Here is an 18554-nt window from a genome sequence, read left to right on the forward strand (position 1 = left end):
TAGTTTCCAATGATCTTCAAACACATTCATTAACATTTTGTTCAAGCAAACAATTACAATTTACAAACCAATAGAAGAAGAGCACACTGATAGCTTTTGTTTTATAATTCATAAATCCAACGTCAAGTTCGATGATTTTAAGGACATGTTCGTAAAACAAGCAAAAAATAATGGACAAAGCACCACTCTAGCTTCCACCATTATAACTGGTGGTGGTGATGTTGCCTCGAACTGGTATCCCAGGTCTATCCAACCGACCACAGTCTGGATATGCTTTGGTCCTCAAGTTAGAATGTAAAGCCGAACCCCTTTCTGAAATAGTATCTACATCCCAAAACCCACGAGCAAACCTCGTTGTTGAACCACGATCTTCAACCTGTAATCTCTGCCTCGGAGCACTCTGGGACCTGATCTTTGCCAGAGAAGATTCAGTGGTAGCCATGTAGTTTGGGTATCCCAGGTACTCGTCAAAGAAGCTTCTTGAGAACTTGCTCCTTGCAGGTGAGAAGGAACCTCTCCTGCCACTACTTCCAGGTCTAGACGATGCGGAGTTCTCACTAGTCCATGCATATGGATTTTGTTTCAGAGCTTTTGTTGACTGTCTTGATAGAGGGTCGAATATTGTGAGACCCTGATCGTTGTAATTGCATGCTGTAACATGTTGTGCTGTCCTAGAGATTTTGGAGTTGAGGTGAGGCTTCCAAGTGTCCACTTCAAGAATCTTATCACTGCTCTCGTCATCACCACGTCCAATTTTTAACGAGGCATCTACTTGGCTGTTCCATGTACATTCTTCCATCCATCGATCTAACCAAGTTGAACCCAAATTTGTCCTTTCTTGGTCAACATTGCTCTTGATCTTTATACTTGATTGAGAACTCTGCATTTGTGGAAAACCGTAGGATGCTTTTAATATTAACTAATTTGTTACACATGAGATGATTTGTTTCTGAAGCAAATTCAAGGGTTTCCACTTCGAATTTTTCAGGATCATGTTCCGAAGTTTAAATTAATTAACTTTGACACAAAAAAATCAACTACTGATTATATGTCCAGATTCAGTACACAGTAATTCAACTACTGAACTTATTTTTAGTACTTCAACATAACTTCAATGTGTAGAAATCAAATAGTTGAAACTTGAAATGGATGTTTTTTTTTTCCACTTAAAATTGCTTCCGAAGTTGCATATTCAATTAGTTATAGATATACTAAAACACTACTCATTATAAAAAACAAACAAATAAATAAATAAACTTGGAAATGAAGTCACTACCTTCAATATGGGGGACCAATCAGATTTTGAACCATATGCACGAAGTTGGTTGTCATATATTTTGGGAGTCGCAAGGCCCTTCATGAATATGATATAAGAGTTAATATAGTTAGCCATATAAAACCACTAGAACAAGCCGAAGAAGCATACAATTATCTGAAAGAATATAAAAAAATTGTTGAAATTTAAGATTTAAAAGTTCCTATTTCAATATTCCTCTACTAGGCTAGTTCAATGTTCATATTCAGTCTTCCTCTACTAGGCAGGTTCTCTTATATATCTTGCATTTTCACTTGATCTATGCATGTAGCATACTGCACTAGTCCAAAGTTCATTACATGAGTATCCCAAATTGTCAAAATTAATGGTTGTAGGGAAATGCTGTAACATCCTCAACCTTTTAGTTCAGAATCCAGATAGCATTTTTCTACATTATTTAAAAAAAAAAAAAAAAAATGTGGTTCATGATTTTACATGGATCATTTTCAATAAGAAATATGAGGGTACACTTACAAGATTGCAGGATTGGGAGGACTTGTTGGTAGAATGTGAGGACTCTGACACATGAGCCCGATTTGCACATGCCCGGGCCTGGATTCGGGCCAATGCTTGCATGCATCGGAGCATGTCTGCACTGCGCTTTCTGACAATGTGGCCTCTCACCAATGCCTGAAGCCTGACCAATCCCTTAAGTGCCCTCAGTGCCCTCCTAGCCTTCAGAATTTTTCCCCAAAAAATAAATTAGCTATGCAAATAAATTAATCCAGCACCATCATTTATACATTAGGTATGCATTTCAGTTAAAACTACCTACGTAGGGACCCATTCAATATGCTGATGCATATAATTTAAAAACTAATTTTGGTGGATCATAAGTCGAAATAATACACATTAGATTGTAATTTTGTGAATGTGAAGGCAGGTGCACAAAATCATAACTTGACTTGGAAAAATAATATCCCGCATGTTAATTTTGAAAAAAGTACCAATATATATAGGGCAAGAAAAACAACCAAAGTACTTTGAATAAATGCGGGGTAAGTGTGTGTCCATCATGATTTTACATATAGGACCAACAATTACACATCACATTTTTATATCAACTTCCATGGAAAATAAAGTAGATGAACATGTACAATATAACCTCTTTAAATTAATAGCTTTGGGACCACCTCAATTCTATTAATTTAGTGAGATATCAATTTATCGATAAATTAATAATTATTAATTTACAAAAATATTTTTATTTTTTTGGGCTTAACAATATTCGATGAATTCGATTTATCACATCAAGTGACCAAGTTAAGATTCAAAGTATTATAAGATATATTTCTATATTTAACCAATTAAGAGTTCATTGAATTATAATTAGCACAAAAATATAATGTATTCAACTTATTTAAAACAAGTCCATGCAATTTATTGAATTTTCCCTTTTTTTTTTTGGTATCTTTAGTTCAAAAATAGCAAACATGGCTTCCAATCTCAAAGGTGTCAACAAAAAAACCATGACAGAAGAAATGTATTATGTACTTTTTAGCTAATTATTAATTTATAAAATATTTGGGACGTCTAAAATACAAAAGAAATATTTGAAATGTATTATCTTATAATTTTATGGAGTTAGCACTTTGGTCCAGAGTCGAGACCAAACAATTTTACTATTTAAAAGAAACTATTAATTTATCGAATATTAATTTAAAGACGTTATACTGTAGTTCACTCTTGCGTGGCTTTAAAAGAAACTATCTCTCTGTACACTTTTATTGAAAAACTCTAAGAAGCATTGGCATCCTTAGATAAATGGGTCTATTATAGTGCCCTTCAAAGTATGTGAATATCATATCGACCTCCCTTTTAGTAACTATAACATAAATCGAGTAAACACAAAAAATAAAAGAGTTAATTACTAAAAAGTCTTGTCTACATATTTGGTGGTAGCTTAGGTCCTGTCAAAAAGTTTTTGAATCAATAAGTCCCATTTATAGGTAAAAATTCCAAAATTGAGAATGTTCTCAATTTTAAAACTGAGAATGTTCTCAATTTTCAAAACAGAGAATGATTTCAGTATATAATTATCAAACTAAGAAATTTCTGTTTGGCTTCTGGGATTGAAGAGAAAAATAATTCTGTGAACCTGACACATTAGATCGCTAAATTGAGTTTTTTTTCATGAATAAAATTGAGAATATTATAAATTGATAATATTCTTAATTTAAAAAAATAGACTCAGACACACAGTGACTCGAGTTTAACAGAGAGTTTGCAATTGAGGGTCGTGGCTTGCTTTGTGTTGCGATTGTAGAATCTAAATCTGGAGCTGACAACGCACTGGATGGAGGGGAAGCAATCGGAGGTGAGAGGAGAGGGACTGAGGCAGATGAGGAGCCGTATGGATGAGACCAAAGATTGGGTCTGTGGGGAGGAGAAGGAGGGGTAATACGACGACGACGATCAGAACAAGAACAATTCAACAAAGACCTAGCAAACGAAATGACGAAGCAGAAGTATGCAAAGACACAACCTTTGGCACATCTTCGGAGGAGACCGGAACAACCTCTGCGGTAGATATCTTGGCAGTGATCGGTGAGCTAATGCAAAATGCTCTGTGGCCATTTCGCGGCTCGCGAGCAAGTACTTTGGAAGCAAATCCAAAGGGCTTGATCTTATCGACCTGGTTTTGGAGAGATCCAAAGCTACGGCACGCTAAGGAACTGTGAATCGCTCGAGCAACCATCACTTGCGCCATTGTTGAATGCTTTAGAGAGAGAAAAAAACTAGTGAGAGAGAGAGAGAGAGAAGATTGATTGAAGTGAGGTTTGGATGTGTTGCCTCTAAATTGAGCTTTCTTTGGAGAAATCGCCGATGAATTTGGTGGAGAGGGAAGGGGGTGTGGATGGGTAAATTGGTCTATTAAAAATTAATGGAACTTGAAGGAGCAAATAATTTTATCTAGGACCTAATGGATTATAAGTTCACAAAATGGGATTTGTATATAAATGCCCCAAAATAAAACCACCTTTTCAGCCTTAGATGCTTTATACATATATTATATCTCAAATCTAACTTTAATGTCAAATGACAAAAAGTATCTAATGATTTTACTAAATTGACCTTGTTAACCTTAACACCAATCCAATTATGCAACTGACATTCTTCAGAAAGTTGGAATAACTGCTTCATCAAAAAAAAAAAAAAAAAAAAGTTTGGAATAAATGGCTGTAATTTTAATCCATCTCCTTCTGCTGTTAAATCCAATGTTTATTTTGGGTCAAAATCTTGTAACCTAGAGCTTTAGCTCAAACTGCTGCAAATGTTACATGGTTATATAAGCTACTCGATGATCTTCATATATATCTTACTAATCCTCATGTCATATGGTGCGACAATCAGTCCTTCGTTTTAAAATTTTGCCGCAACTGTTACGTACAGTTTTAGTGGTTAACTTAATCCATTACAGCCAGTATAGCAGAGTGAAAGAAATTCACAACCATAACGGCCATTACAGTGGCAACATATCATAGTTACAGCCATTACGAACTTAGAACTGTTGCACTTTTTTCTTTTATCGACAAACTTTCGTTACTTTCTCGTTTGATTCCTTCATTATTAGCTTGTATTTATTTGGTTTTAAGTTAAATTTGTTGAACAAAATTTGGATAACATGTCATGTATTTTACACTAGTATCTTGACATTTTTTATTATGAACTTATGTTTACAAGACTATCATTTTTAATATTCAGCATACTTCATGAATTTTTCCTTTATTAGTAGGATTATCCGTAAGTACAATCAGTAAAGTAAAGAAATTTAATTACATCTAGCAAAGAAATCTGTATAGCAACTTGGAACTAGTATAAAAATTAGTACATATAACAGATCATGTTTAAAAAACTAGACAAAACACATTAGAAACTATTTTGAACTTCACTAAATATGATTACGAAATAATAAAAAAAAGTATTGATATGTTTTTCCAAAATTGTGTATAGAATTAACAATACATAGCTCTAGTAGCTGCCACCATTGTGCTATAGCCGTTACACCACGCACCACGTCAGTGCTACCATAACTGTTATGGTAGCCGCCACCAATACTTAAAACCCTTAATCAGTCTGCTATAGATTTGGCCTCTAATCTCATATTTGATGCTAGAACTAAGTATATTGAAGTGGATTACCACTTTATTACAGAGAAGGTTTTGAACAAGCAAATTGTTGAGATTGCTAATGTTTCTCAAATCCAAACTAAAGTTTGTTGATGCCCCCATTTGCATTGGGGCAGGATCGGAGGGAGGGGGGGGTCAGGGGGTCGTGGCCTCTTTAAAATTCTGGAAAATTCCATTTCTATACAAGTGTTATTCTTTAAAAATATGTACCCAGTGTAATGACCCTCCAAATTCAATTCGGCACCCCAAAAAATTTGTAAAGCCCACTTAAGTTGTCTTTCAAATTAATAAACCATGTATTGGTCCACTAAAAGTTTAATCTGTCCTCCAGTTAAAAAGCCATTGATTCACATGTTAAAAAAAAAAAAACATTGCAATAAACAAGGAATATAGTTGACTTGATTGGTATGAAATCATATTAAACAAACTTTTACTAAATGAATTAATTGTGGAAGAGAAAATAAATTATTTCTTATGAGGGTTCAACAATTTATTGGACCCCTTGTAAAGTTTTATGGACATATGAATATTGAGCTATATTTAAATAATTATATAGGATTTAGGAGAGGTGAGTATCATGTTAAAATTGAGACCAGTCTCCTATAATTTTTAATAGAACTAATTGGCCTATATTAAGTAATATTTTAATAATTATTTACTCAATTAAAACATGACTTGATCTATGTTAAGTAATAGTTTTGTATACTTGTTCAGTTATTTAGATGAAGTCCAGCCCACCATAGTTAGTTAGAGTCCCTCTGTAATACAAAACTCATTGCTTATTTATTTTTTCAAATCCCTCATTCTCTCTCAGTTTCTTGTTCAACATCTCCAATAGCTTTTCTATTTTGTTAAAGCATATACTTGACGATTTAAAGCATACTCCCCTATTCATTAGATAGAAAATATCACTAAGATTTTGTAATCCACTGCCAAACATAATCCAATTCCAAGAGCTCATATTGAACCAGAATAACAATATATATTCCATTTGAGCTCCCTTATTGAATTCCTCAATCAATGAACATTCTCAATATTATACCTTTGAACTCCAACCTCCAGCCCTTTTTTATATATAAAAAACTACGATATAAATAATCAATTTCTATTTTTTCGTCATGTATTTTTTAGTTTCCAATAATAATAATAATAAAAGAGCACGCGGGCTGTAGGTCCAATTTCAAAACTTTTGGGGTAATAGCTCCAAACTTCATTTTTTTGGAGCCAAAAGGACAATAATTTGGAAGACTATATTATCCCTATTTATCGGTCCACTGTTTACTTATCTATCCATGTTACCTATCTGTCCACCTATCTTTCCCAGTGTCATTTATCTGTCAACATGCCATCCTTTATTTGTCACTTATCTATCCACCTAATCTATCTATTTGTCCATATCACTACCACCACCGGTTGTTGCCACTGCCCGCCGCCGCTGACTTTTTCGGCCACTTTTTTGGTGCCGGCGGTTGTCCAACGATGATCTAACGACAATGGGGTAAGAATGACAAAATAAATTCAAAACAATAACTTGTTCTCTCACCAAACAATTTTATTGATCATGTTCTTGTCTCCATAAAAAAATCAATTCTTGGACCTAATGTCACATCCTCATAGAAATAGACTTATCACCAGTTTAAAAAAATAAAAAAAACAAAACAAAACAATTAACATAGCTAAACACATTTGATTCTTAAAACTTTTACATTTTCTAAAACAAAATTATATTTTCGAACAGCAAAACTAACACTTTGTTTGAGCTATTAGGTGTGAGATTAAAGGGTTATGCCTAGATTAATTTCACATGAAAGTTTGGACTTTTTTTTTTTTTTTTTTTTTTTTTTTTCCGATCGGGCAAGTTTGGACCATGTGGAGCATGGATGTTTGATAAGTTAGGCCCATTCGATATCATTTTTAAAATTCAAAAAATAAAAACAACAAAAATTGACACAATGACACAAATTTTTTTATAATTGTTTTGTAATTTTTTTAAAAATATTTTTGCACAAGAATAAAGCAATTGATATTTTTAAACTTTTCAATGTTTTAGTTTTAAAATATGAAAATAAAATCAATATCAATTAAATTTAGTAAAAATTGCAAATAAATGATAGTTGAAAAAAGAATTGCAAAAGAATGGAAGAATAAAAAATAATTGCAACATAAATGGAAAGTTCAAAAAAAGTACTAAAACATTGAATCTACTTTATTAGTCTTCTTGGATCAAACTACCCCTTTTTCTTTTTTGAATTTACCAAGTTGTCCCTTTCTCTGCTCTTCTTCCTCTTCCATCTCCTTCATCCTTTTGTAATTCTAGTAGCTAGCCACCGGCCGCCACTCCCATGCCATCTCCCACCACCCCCAACCCCTCTCCCCTATCATTCCCACCAACCCCAACCCCTTTCCCCAATCATCCCCACCACCATTGCTTGCTTTTTCCATTGTCCCCAACCCCTACCCACTAGAGGTGAAGCAAAGATTTTATTCTAAGGGAGGACAAGAATAATTTTCAAAAAACAATTAAATAAAAATAACACGTTATTATGAATATGATAAAAAAAAAATGCCATCAAAAAGTCATTTTATAAATTCATATCAAGTGTACATTCCTGGTAATATGGCTATAGTTTAAAGTTTTCCTTAAAAACTGCATAAATCAAAGTATGAATATTAAAATGTCATTAGTTATAATATATGAGAGTCATTATATTAAGTCAATTGTAAAGTATTTGCACTATATATATATATAAAAAAAATTCAAAATAATAATACTATATATATATATTTCAAAATCAATAGTGGCTAAGAGAAAATGTTATTGGTTAATGTATGAGAGTAGGTTCTATGCACAATACTATATATATGCTTTTCAAAAATCAAGGAGGGGGGAGGGCATGACACCTCCTATCTTAGTCCTTACTCCCCAACATCCCCATCGCTCTCCAGCCACCCTCAACCTACCATCCCATCCCATTCCATCCAACAACGCTTGTCACTCAAAATCTAACCATTACAGAACTCTCTGGCCTCTTGTCGTGACCCAAAACACCAAATCCCCGTTGTTGAAAAACCCAATTGGTGTAAATGTGACTTGTGCTCAGTGCAAGTGCAATATGTAACACATAGGTTGCATTTGCAACCATGCACAAATCGCACATGCACCAAACTAGGTTTCACAACAGTGAGAATTGAGACTTTTGGATCACCCGCAAGAAGGGGTTGGAGAAGTTTGTGGTGTGTGGTGTCTACGGTGAGTAGTTTTTGGTGAAAAAAGGTTGCGGGGGGTGTGGTGGGAATGGCAGGAGAGCGGCGAAGGTGGTGGGAGCGCTGCAGTGGTAGTAGCTATGGCGGGAGAGAGGTTGGAAGGGAGACAATGGTGGTGGGGACTATGAAGCATGGACACAGACACACATATGGACACAGATACGGATACAGATACGGATACGGACATGAGACACAAGACACGACAACTTTTAAAAATAAGGATACAAACACGGTAGGGGACACGACAAATTTTTTAATTTTTTTATAAATATTTTTATATTTTTTAAATAATGTGTTATTATTAATTTATTTTTTTATTTTTAATTGATATATATTATAAATAAAAAATATAACAAATAAGGAATAATAAAATATGTTAAAATAAATAAAAAGAAAAATTAGATATTTTTTTTTATAATTTTTTTTATTATATATGAATTAATTAGATTTCTTTTAAATAATTGGATGATTTATTTTATTTATTATATGTTAAAGTAAAGAAATAATAATTTACAAAAATTATTATATATGATATTTTAAGAAATAGCCATTAGATATTTTATTATATATGATAAAAATTATAATTTATAAATTTTATTATATATATATATATATATAATATGATAAATCATATTATTATGATTAGAGAGAAAGAGAGATAGAGAGAGAGAGAGAGAACAAAGACAAATCCCTCAAAGATCGAGATCGGCAGGCGAAGGCTAAGGCCTTAAATGATCGAAGCCCTAATCTCAGTCCTAATCCACTCCAACTACAAAGCTGCTACCACTCGATGTCGAAGGCGAAGGCTAGGGCTAGAGCAAAGCTGCTACCAGGTTTCTCTCTCTCTCTCTCTCTCTTATACGATCCTATTTTAGGCTAGAGCAAAGCTGCAACTAAGCTCATGGCGTGTCCAGATTTAGACACACATGTCCCCGACATGTTCCTTATAAAAAAAAAAAAATTAAATTAAAGGGACACGTCATCTGACATGTTCCGTACGTGTCCCCGGCGTGTCCTCGTATCCGACACTGCCACAGCTTCGTAGGGGCAACAAGGTTGGGTGGGAGCAAATTTGTTGTAAATACTAACACCAATTTGCTATTATTTTTCAAGATTTCATTTGTTCTGTATAAACTGAAATGCATTTTTTTGGGGGGGGATTACAATCCATTTTCATAAAATAATTATGTACAAAAGAAAATTTTATAATTTTAATTATTAATGTTTATAAAATTTATTGTTAATTTGTAATTATTTTTTTAAAATGTCACTGATGTGATATTTTCAACTTTTTTTTTTTCTGTAGCAAGGAAATGCAATTTTTTCTCTTTTTTTTTTTTTTTTTTTTTTTTTTTTTTTTTTTTAATACCAGTGGAAGTTTCGTGAATCACACGTAACATTCATGCTCAAAGAAGATAACAGGGAATCATTTCCCGTCTGATTGCGAAAAGACACCCCCACCAGTTATTGTACACGTTAGTCTTAGTTAGTGCCTTCCCAACTTTCAGCTTCAATTCTTTCATAATTACACAAAAACCAACAATGGAAACAAACTAGACTAGTGTTTTCCAAAAATATTTTCAGAAAATTAAAAAAAAAAAAAAAATCCCAAACAAAATCTGCAGAACAGAATTCCATTTTTTTTGAGTATAACAGCTGAAACTACGACGAAAGTTTCATGACTTCCATGTAAAAAGAACAATAAATAATAATAATAATAATAATAATAATAACAAAATAAATGGTAATTCTGAAGATACAGGGAGGGTTAAATCAGGAAGCAAAATATGGATTGAAGTACTAACCAGATATGCTCGGAACGCCGACTGAATCTGCACAGCCGCCAGTTCCCGCCGCCGGAGGCTCCCCCTGACGTAGGCGGTGGCAGGTCTAGTCCCACCGCCACTCGTCAGCCTCACAACCTCCGCGGCCGCTTGCGCCGCCGCAAGGGCTGCCTCAGCCACGGCAGCGGTCGCCGCCGCCACCGCTATCGCCTGCTTGTTGGCGTCAATAGCTTCCACGTACACAGCCGACGACGAGGCCTGGGCCTGAGACCCTTTGGTCCCAGCAGCACCAATCTTGTGGTCATTGTGATTGACGGATCTCTGGAAACCCCACTTTTTCTTCTCCTTTGTCGGCCTAGAAAATCCCGACCCACTCGACGACGCCGACTCCGACTCCGACGACTTTTTGGAGCCTATAAGGGCACGGAACCATCTAGATGTCTTACCCATCAATGTGTCATTGCGGGTAAATCTCCGGAGGCTATCATGAGCAGTGGCAGCCTTGTTCCAGCCTTTGCTAAAAAGATAGTTTCGGACTGAGAAATTGAGAGAATGGTGAGATGAGAGATATGTATTATCAAATGAAATATGCTGCTTGGAAAGAGGATAGACAGTATTGGAAATAAAGTCCCGGGGTCCAGCGACTCGGTTGGAGATCAAAGTGAAAGTGGGAGTGGTTGGAATGCCAGGTAGCTTGTTTGAGGTTGATTTGAAAATTTTTATGAATTTCAAAATTTATTTAGCTTTTGGTTTAGTAAGAGTTAATTTAATTTGATTTATAAGGTGTAGTTTGGTAACATTTATGTTTTTAATTTTTTGTTTATATTTATAAAAATTTTAAAAATTTAAATAAAAATTTGTTTGGTAAATTTTTGATTTATAAATCAGTGGTCTCAGTTTATAAATTTAGCCAAAAATGTGAACTCAAAAAATATGTTTCCGTTTTGAGTTTTCATTTTTTTTACCACCCAACACTAGCCACCACCCGCCACCATTTTCCACCACCGTCTTCCGCCTCCGCCACCGCCACCGCCACCGCCACCGCCACCTATCATCACCACTCACCACCCACTTGCCACCACCACCTACCACCTACCACCCGCCACCACCACCCACCTGCCACCCACCACCCACCACCCACTCGCTACCACCACCGCCGCCACCACCACCACCACCCACCCACTTGCCATCAATCTGTCACCACCTACCGCCCACCACTACCATCCACTGCCTACCGCCACCACCCACCACCTACCCGCGCACCACCACTCACCACCCACCTGCCACCACCACCTGCTACCACCATCCACCCACCACCGCCAGCCATCTGCCACCCACCCGCCACCCACCACTACCATGACCACCATCACCCACTACCCACCCACCTGCCACCACTACCAACCGCTACTCACTCACTACCACCCACCACCGTCACCCATCCATCCACCCACCACCATCACCACCCGCCATCCGCCACCCACCTGCCACCGCCACCCACCTGTTACCACCACCCGCCACCGTCACCCACCCACCCACCATCACCAGCTGCCACTTACCCACTACCACCAGCCATCCGTCACCCACCTGCCACCACCACCCGCCACCGCCACTACCCACTCGCTACCACCCACCAGCCACCACCGTCACCCACCCACCCACCACCACTACTACCACTCACCCGTTATCCGCCACCCACCTACCTGCCACCACCACCCGCTACCCACCACCCACCGTCACCATTTTCCACCACCGTCTTTCGCCGCCACTTGCCATTTCTCACTATTTTTTATATTTTAAAATTTTTTTAAACATTTTGTCAATTACCAAACGCGTTTGTAGTTTATGTTTTTCTAAAAATAAACAAAAATCAGTTTAATTTTTGTAAATATAAGCTGAAAACGTAAATGTTACCAAACAGATCCTAATTTTTTAAGTCAAGTTTAATTTGTCAAATTTTTTGAGTTTATCTCACATGAGTTTTTATTGAGTTAAGTTAGGAGTTTAGTATTTTTATATAGATTATAATTTTTTGGATTAGACGATGTTATTAGGCCATGGTGGACTCAACTCCTGGACCCATATTGATGATTTAAATTATTTAATATGTAAAGCTTGTCGAGTACATTATTCTTACAACAATCAGGTTAGGCGGACATTGATAGTCATTTGATCAATAAACGTTTGTTTCAAATGCAATTATAATTTTAAAAATAAATCACAGACACAAATATAGTATGATCAAGTGGCTATCGATATCCAATCAACGTAATTTTTTACAAGAATGGTGTACTCAATGAATTCTACATATTGAAATGTTTGGATTGTCAAAATGGGTCCAAAGTTAGGCCCAACAAAGCCCAACGACACTGGACTGGAGAGAAACCATGCGTTTTTATATATTTTTAAGTTTGTCAAACCAAGCTTAATGTGTAATTAATGTTTATTTTACAAATCAAGCTTGAATCAATTTTTAACAAACTGAATACAAGTCAAACTCAATCTGTTTAATTCATTTATTACCACTAACTCTCGCTACAAATATATATGTACTAGTTGAAGATGCTCATGCAAGGCACGAGTTTTATTGTGATAAATATGGATTTTGTTTGGTTTGTTTTTTAGAAATGATTTTTTATATATTTTTAAAAAAAATAAAGTAATTTGATTAAAAGAAATATCAAAAAGATATTTTGAAATTTTAAAATTATATTTTTACTTTTTTAAAAAATAAAACTATATGAAAATGATGAATATTTTTATTTTTATTTTTTTGGTCACCAAGATGAATTTTAGTCTTTTACAAATTCTTTTTGTCTTTCTAAAAATGAACTTTAAAAATCAAATCAAATAGAGACTTGGACTTTAAAGTACTTTTGGTTCTTGCTATTAAAAAGGCTATGGAAAATTTGGTTGTGGTCTTGGAACAAGTTCACATAGGCCAGTACTTGATATTATTGGTTAAAATTGTCAGATCCAATACTTTTTGTTAGAATATTGGAGAATAACTTGGCACGTGTCAAATTGTAAGATTCCAAATTTTATTATCGAAATCTTTTACCAAATCCATTATCATTATTCATTTATAGTATATAGGTGCAAAAGCTACGAACACAATCATAATTAAACCATTGAAATTCTCTCTCGTTCATACACATGATGCATCAATAGATTACATTTGATAGAAATGCCCTTAGGCAAATACAAATGAAAACGAAAGGGCTTGACCCTTAACAAATATAATGGCATTTCGTCTGCATATAAATGGCTCCATAGTCGAAAACAAAAGAGCTTCTTAACAACCAAGTAATTCTCCATCTCTGTACCTAAATTTTTTTTACAACGTAGGATGAACATATAGTTCAGTAGAAATTCCAATAATTTTAATTAATACAGTACAATATATGTATATGATCATGAATGCTCCACATAATACATATATCAATAGTGTTCATTGTTTGATATCCGAAATATACATATACGTAGATACTCCTTTCTCAAGAAGTTAAATCTTCATCATTTCACGAAACAATCCATCATCTTAGTTTGTCATTTTTTCAAGATAGTTTAAGAATTTCATTCCTTTTCATATTTGAAAACCATTTTCAAAACATTCTTCTCCTTACGACGAACTAAGTAAAACAATTTTACGATTAGACGACAACTTAGAATCAAGCAATCCCGTGAATTTCAAGTAACTCCCAATAGACTAACATGTCAAACAACTTACTAGAATCATCATGACACATTCTGACTCGCAATACACTCAAGACACCTACCATATTTTATGATCATAAGCGTAAGGGCAAATGGTGCACCTATAATCCAAAGTAATGTTGACATGTATGCCCATGTTTTACCGACCACTGGGCACAGAACGAAAATGGTGCACCTCTCAATCATGACACACGTACAAAAATAAACTAACGTTAATATCACATAAGAAAACCCGACTTTGACAAGCCACAACCTTCTACTTTACCAGACACTAGCTGGAGAGAACTTGAAACCTATCATTCGAAGCGTAGCCACTTTACTGGGTGCTAGTTGGAAGGAACTTGGTACTTTTCTTTAGAAGCGCATCCCACTTTACTAAGCGCTAACTGGAAGAAAATTGGTACATCTCATTCGAAGCACAGACCACTTTACACGGGTGCTAGACGAAAGGAACTTAGGACCTTAATATAGCACTTTCATCACATAATCATAACATTTCCATGACAAACTAGTTAGGAAAATTATTGAGCACAAAAGGTTTCAATTTACCTAATTCCATAACCATTCTACAATAAGCAATGCAATCTTCCACCGATTGCCAAAATAGATATCTCTAAACAATATATAAATGCACTTCCATTGACAACACATTCCACACTAACAATCCCAACTATGCAAAAATAAACTCATAAATTGATTATTCATTCATTAATTATGACATTTCCTAGACTTTTGATGATTTCCATTACTTCCAATCTAATCGTGCTTCCAAATTTAATTCCTCTTATTTTCAATTCTACTTTTTAAAATAATATCGAACATCGTTTTGAGCTCTAATGAAATCACTTGTTTTAACAATATTAAAGCATAATCAATGAATTTAATTCAATATACGATATACATTTCTCAAGTATTTAAGCATGTACAACCAACACTTGGTTTCTATATTCCAACTTTCATTATTTTCATTTATCTATCATCTTCCCGAATTACCATGCCAACATACAACTTAACTTTTTAGACAACACTCCCTCTTGTTTCTAATTTTCAATAATCATAACTTACATCAACTAATCCCATTTATCTATTTATTTACTTTTATCAATGGTATTTCGATTAATTAACATTAACATCAATTTCACATTTACACAACAATAACTCTATTACATCTCTTGAAATCATTAATTTAAAATTTAGGGCTTTCTATTCTAAACATTACAAACATGCTCCAATAGTACCAATCTACTATGCTAATCAAGAAATCACAATGTTCAACTCCTCAATCAAAAACCCTAAATCTCAGCTTCATGATTTTTCAAAAATACTGATCAAAGTCTTCTTTTTATGCAATATAAAATACCACATATCCATATATAACAACTATAGTAAGAAAAAATAGAGAAATCCCTACCTCAAAGATAAAAGAGGAGAAAAAGCACAAAAGAATCAATTTTGCTAGAATTTGATATCCACTAGTCAAAATGTAGCTCTTAGAATGCTCATCATTTTGGTATAAGGAACTAGTATCAAAATCTTGCTTGATCTTGGTAGATCGAAGAGAATGTCAAATTTGGTGAAAGTTTAGAGAGAAGGGAGAAAAAAGAGAAGTTAAAGAGAAAGAGAGATGAAAAAAGGTCAGAGAGAGAGAGAGAGAGAGAGAGATCGATCTAATTTGAGTGGAAAGAATACAAAAATTGATGCCTGGACATACAAAATTCGATCATGTGGATCTTCAAACTCAGTGAAGAATGGCTTTCTCGCGAAATCCACTCGTGCGGAATTCATATACCGTTCGTGCGGATTTGACCCTGACAACTTTTACTGGATGCATTTCAAACAAGCGTATCTCCCTCGTTTGAAATCGGAATATGGTCAACTTTGTGTCTAAATTGAAGCTCCAAAAATAAGCTTTTCAATGGTTTTTGCCTTACATCAAGATTCAAAATATGGAGAGAGAAAACGGCAAAAAAGTGAACACTACTCAAAACAAATATTTGAATTTGGGATTTTTGGTCTAATCTTGTTGTGATATCCCTGTTCCGTAATATGTTAATTGGTCCTTAATATGAGCATGATTATGTGTTTAATATGATTTTGTGAGCCATTATGTGAAAATATGTGGTTTTAAATTTTTATCTGTTCACCGTAGGAATATCTGTTTGATTGTCTGCTTTGGAAATTAAATTGAAGGCCTTATCGGCCACAGAACCCGAAATTGATTGCGCCATTATGATTAGCGTAATTTTTAGAGCCTACAGTGAAGTTTGATTGGAAATTGATTCAGATCAGAATTAATTGATTTAATTGATGAATTAGTGCCTAATTATTTATTATTATTAAATTGAAATTAGTGGGGTTTGTTGTAATAAGGCACTACACCCTCTATTCTCTCTTTATAACTTCATTTGGCTGATTTGAACTCAAAATAGAGAGAGGGCCGGCTATAGAGAGAGTGAGGGAGAGAATTGTGTAATCTTGGCCCAAGGTTTGGGGAATTTGAAGATTAAACTCAAGAAATTGCTATAGTTTGGAAGATTGAACTCTTAGGTAAGTGAATTCATGAGTTCAATGTTGTAAATTGTGAATTCAAGTTTGATTAATGGGCAAGAACATGAATTAGTTTGATTATAAGGAAATTGAGTTGTATTTGTTGAATTTAAAGTCAATAGATGCATGCATGTAGGGAATTACTATGAATTTTCATATTTGAGCACAATGTGTATGATCCATGTTGAATTTTTGGTTTAAGTCCATATATTTGATCACCTCTTCACCAATTAAGTTGAGGACATTGTGTATATTTCACATGCAAGTGCAAATCATGGGAGTTTGAGTCTTGCATGTTTGAATTTAGTGTGTTGGTGATGAGTTTGAGTCAATTTGGGACATGCATGTGTTTGATTTGTGAAATTGAGCTCCATTGTGTTGTAATTTGGTGTTGGTACCATGTTAGAATATGTATATGTGAAGTTTGAGCCAAAAGCATGCATTTAGAGCCATTGAATGTCGAATTGGAACTCAAGAACATGTTCTAGAAAATCCAGAAAATTTGATGTCCGCTCGAGCGGGGAAACCGCTGCTCGAGCGTGAAATTCGTGTTCCCAGTATTTTCTGCAAACATGGTGTCCACTCGAGCGGGGAAGTTCACGCTCGAGCGGGGAGCCATGTAGAGAGGCCTTCCGCTTGAGTGCCAGAGTTCGCGAACGAGCGTAAATTTGATATGTCCAGTACTTTTGTAGGCTTCAAGGGTCCGCTCAAGCGGGTAAGTCCACGCTCGAGCGGGGACTCTATTTTCTGAAATTTTGAAAAGGACATTCTGTGTTTCATTTTCTGTTCCCTTTCACTTTTAAGTACTCTTAGGCATGCATTGAGCATTGCAATTGAGTTAAAGAGATAAGAATGAAGCCTAAAGAGGAATATGTGAATTTAGAACAAATCGAATTATTTGTGACCCTTTTGTGTTCATGGAATGTGTAGGGTCGAGCTCCAAGGCAAACCAACCAACCGATCACTGTGAGTAATATCGATACCTTGAAGTCGTCATTTGTCCAATTGCTTATATCCTTATAAGCCTTATAAGTTTGCTAGTTTGACATGAATGAATGGACCAGAGGCCAGTTTGACATGAATGAAAGTTGAATGGGCCAAAGGCCAAGTTTGACATGAAAATCTGAATGGGCCAAAGGCCAGTCTGACAAATGAAAGATAAATGGGCCAAAGGCTAGTCTGTTTGGAACTATAGTTACTTGACCTGAATTATGTGTATGTATGTTAAATAGAAATATGAATTGGGCCCAAGGCCGTTTGAAGCATGTTGTTCTACATATTGGTTGTATAACTTCTGTATTTGATATTATTCATTGGGCTATCGCTCACGCTCATTCATGTGTTTGTAAGTGAGCCAAGAGAAGTCCAGACCCAGCCTCAGTGATGTCTGTGTGGAACAACAAAGGTTTTGAAGAGTCAGTCCTTGCGTCTCACGCACGAGACCCATTTTCGCCTTTTTGTCATTCTGTTTTATTTTGTCATGTGGGCGAAGTCTTTGAATATGGTGTATATAGTTTTGACAGGTTGACTTAGACTATTATGATCCTGTATGTACAGAACCTTGTGTGGTACATATTTTGTTGTGAGTTATTAATATGCATATGTATGGTTTGTTATGTTGTGCCATGTAAGCATAACTCTATGGACAAAGTTTTTAATTGCTTCCGTTTGGCCCCCGTTAACTCTATTAAAATACGTTTGGATTGGTTTGAGGCCGTAGGTAATCTCATGATTACTGGCCGGTTATGTCCTTAACCCACGGGGGCGGGTTCGGGTCATGACAGAGTGGTATCAGAGCAC

At 35.3% G+C, this 18554-nt stretch overlaps 1 protein-coding gene across 2 annotated transcripts; it reads right to left on the reverse strand.

Moving 5' to 3' along the window:
• LOC114289040 (protein IQ-DOMAIN 24) lies at positions 1 to 11210 on the reverse strand. 2 transcript variants are annotated; one of them, XM_082881651.1, is made up of 4 exons: positions 10515 to 11188; positions 1790 to 1990; positions 1277 to 1354; positions 1 to 880 (listed from the first exon to the last, which is right to left on the reverse strand). In XM_082881651.1, the coding sequence occupies exons 1-4, from the start codon at positions 10941 to 10943 to the stop codon at positions 188 to 190; spliced, it is 1401 nt and encodes a 466-aa protein (XP_082737777.1). In that variant the 5' UTR covers positions 10944 to 11188; the 3' UTR covers positions 1 to 187. The 2 variants fall into 2 exon arrangements, with proteins under 2 accessions (XP_082737777.1, XP_082737770.1); XM_082881644.1 differs by lacking the exon at positions 1790 to 1990 and having other exon boundaries at positions 10515 to 11210.
• Positions 11211 to 18554: the final 7344 nt, after the last annotated feature.

The sequence above is a fragment of the Camellia sinensis genome, chromosome 1 (assembly GCF_055761805.1).
Source record: "Camellia sinensis isolate YWXY chromosome 1, ASM5576180v1, whole genome shotgun sequence".
In the NCBI taxonomy this organism is placed as follows: domain Eukaryota; kingdom Viridiplantae; phylum Streptophyta; class Magnoliopsida; order Ericales; family Theaceae; genus Camellia; species Camellia sinensis.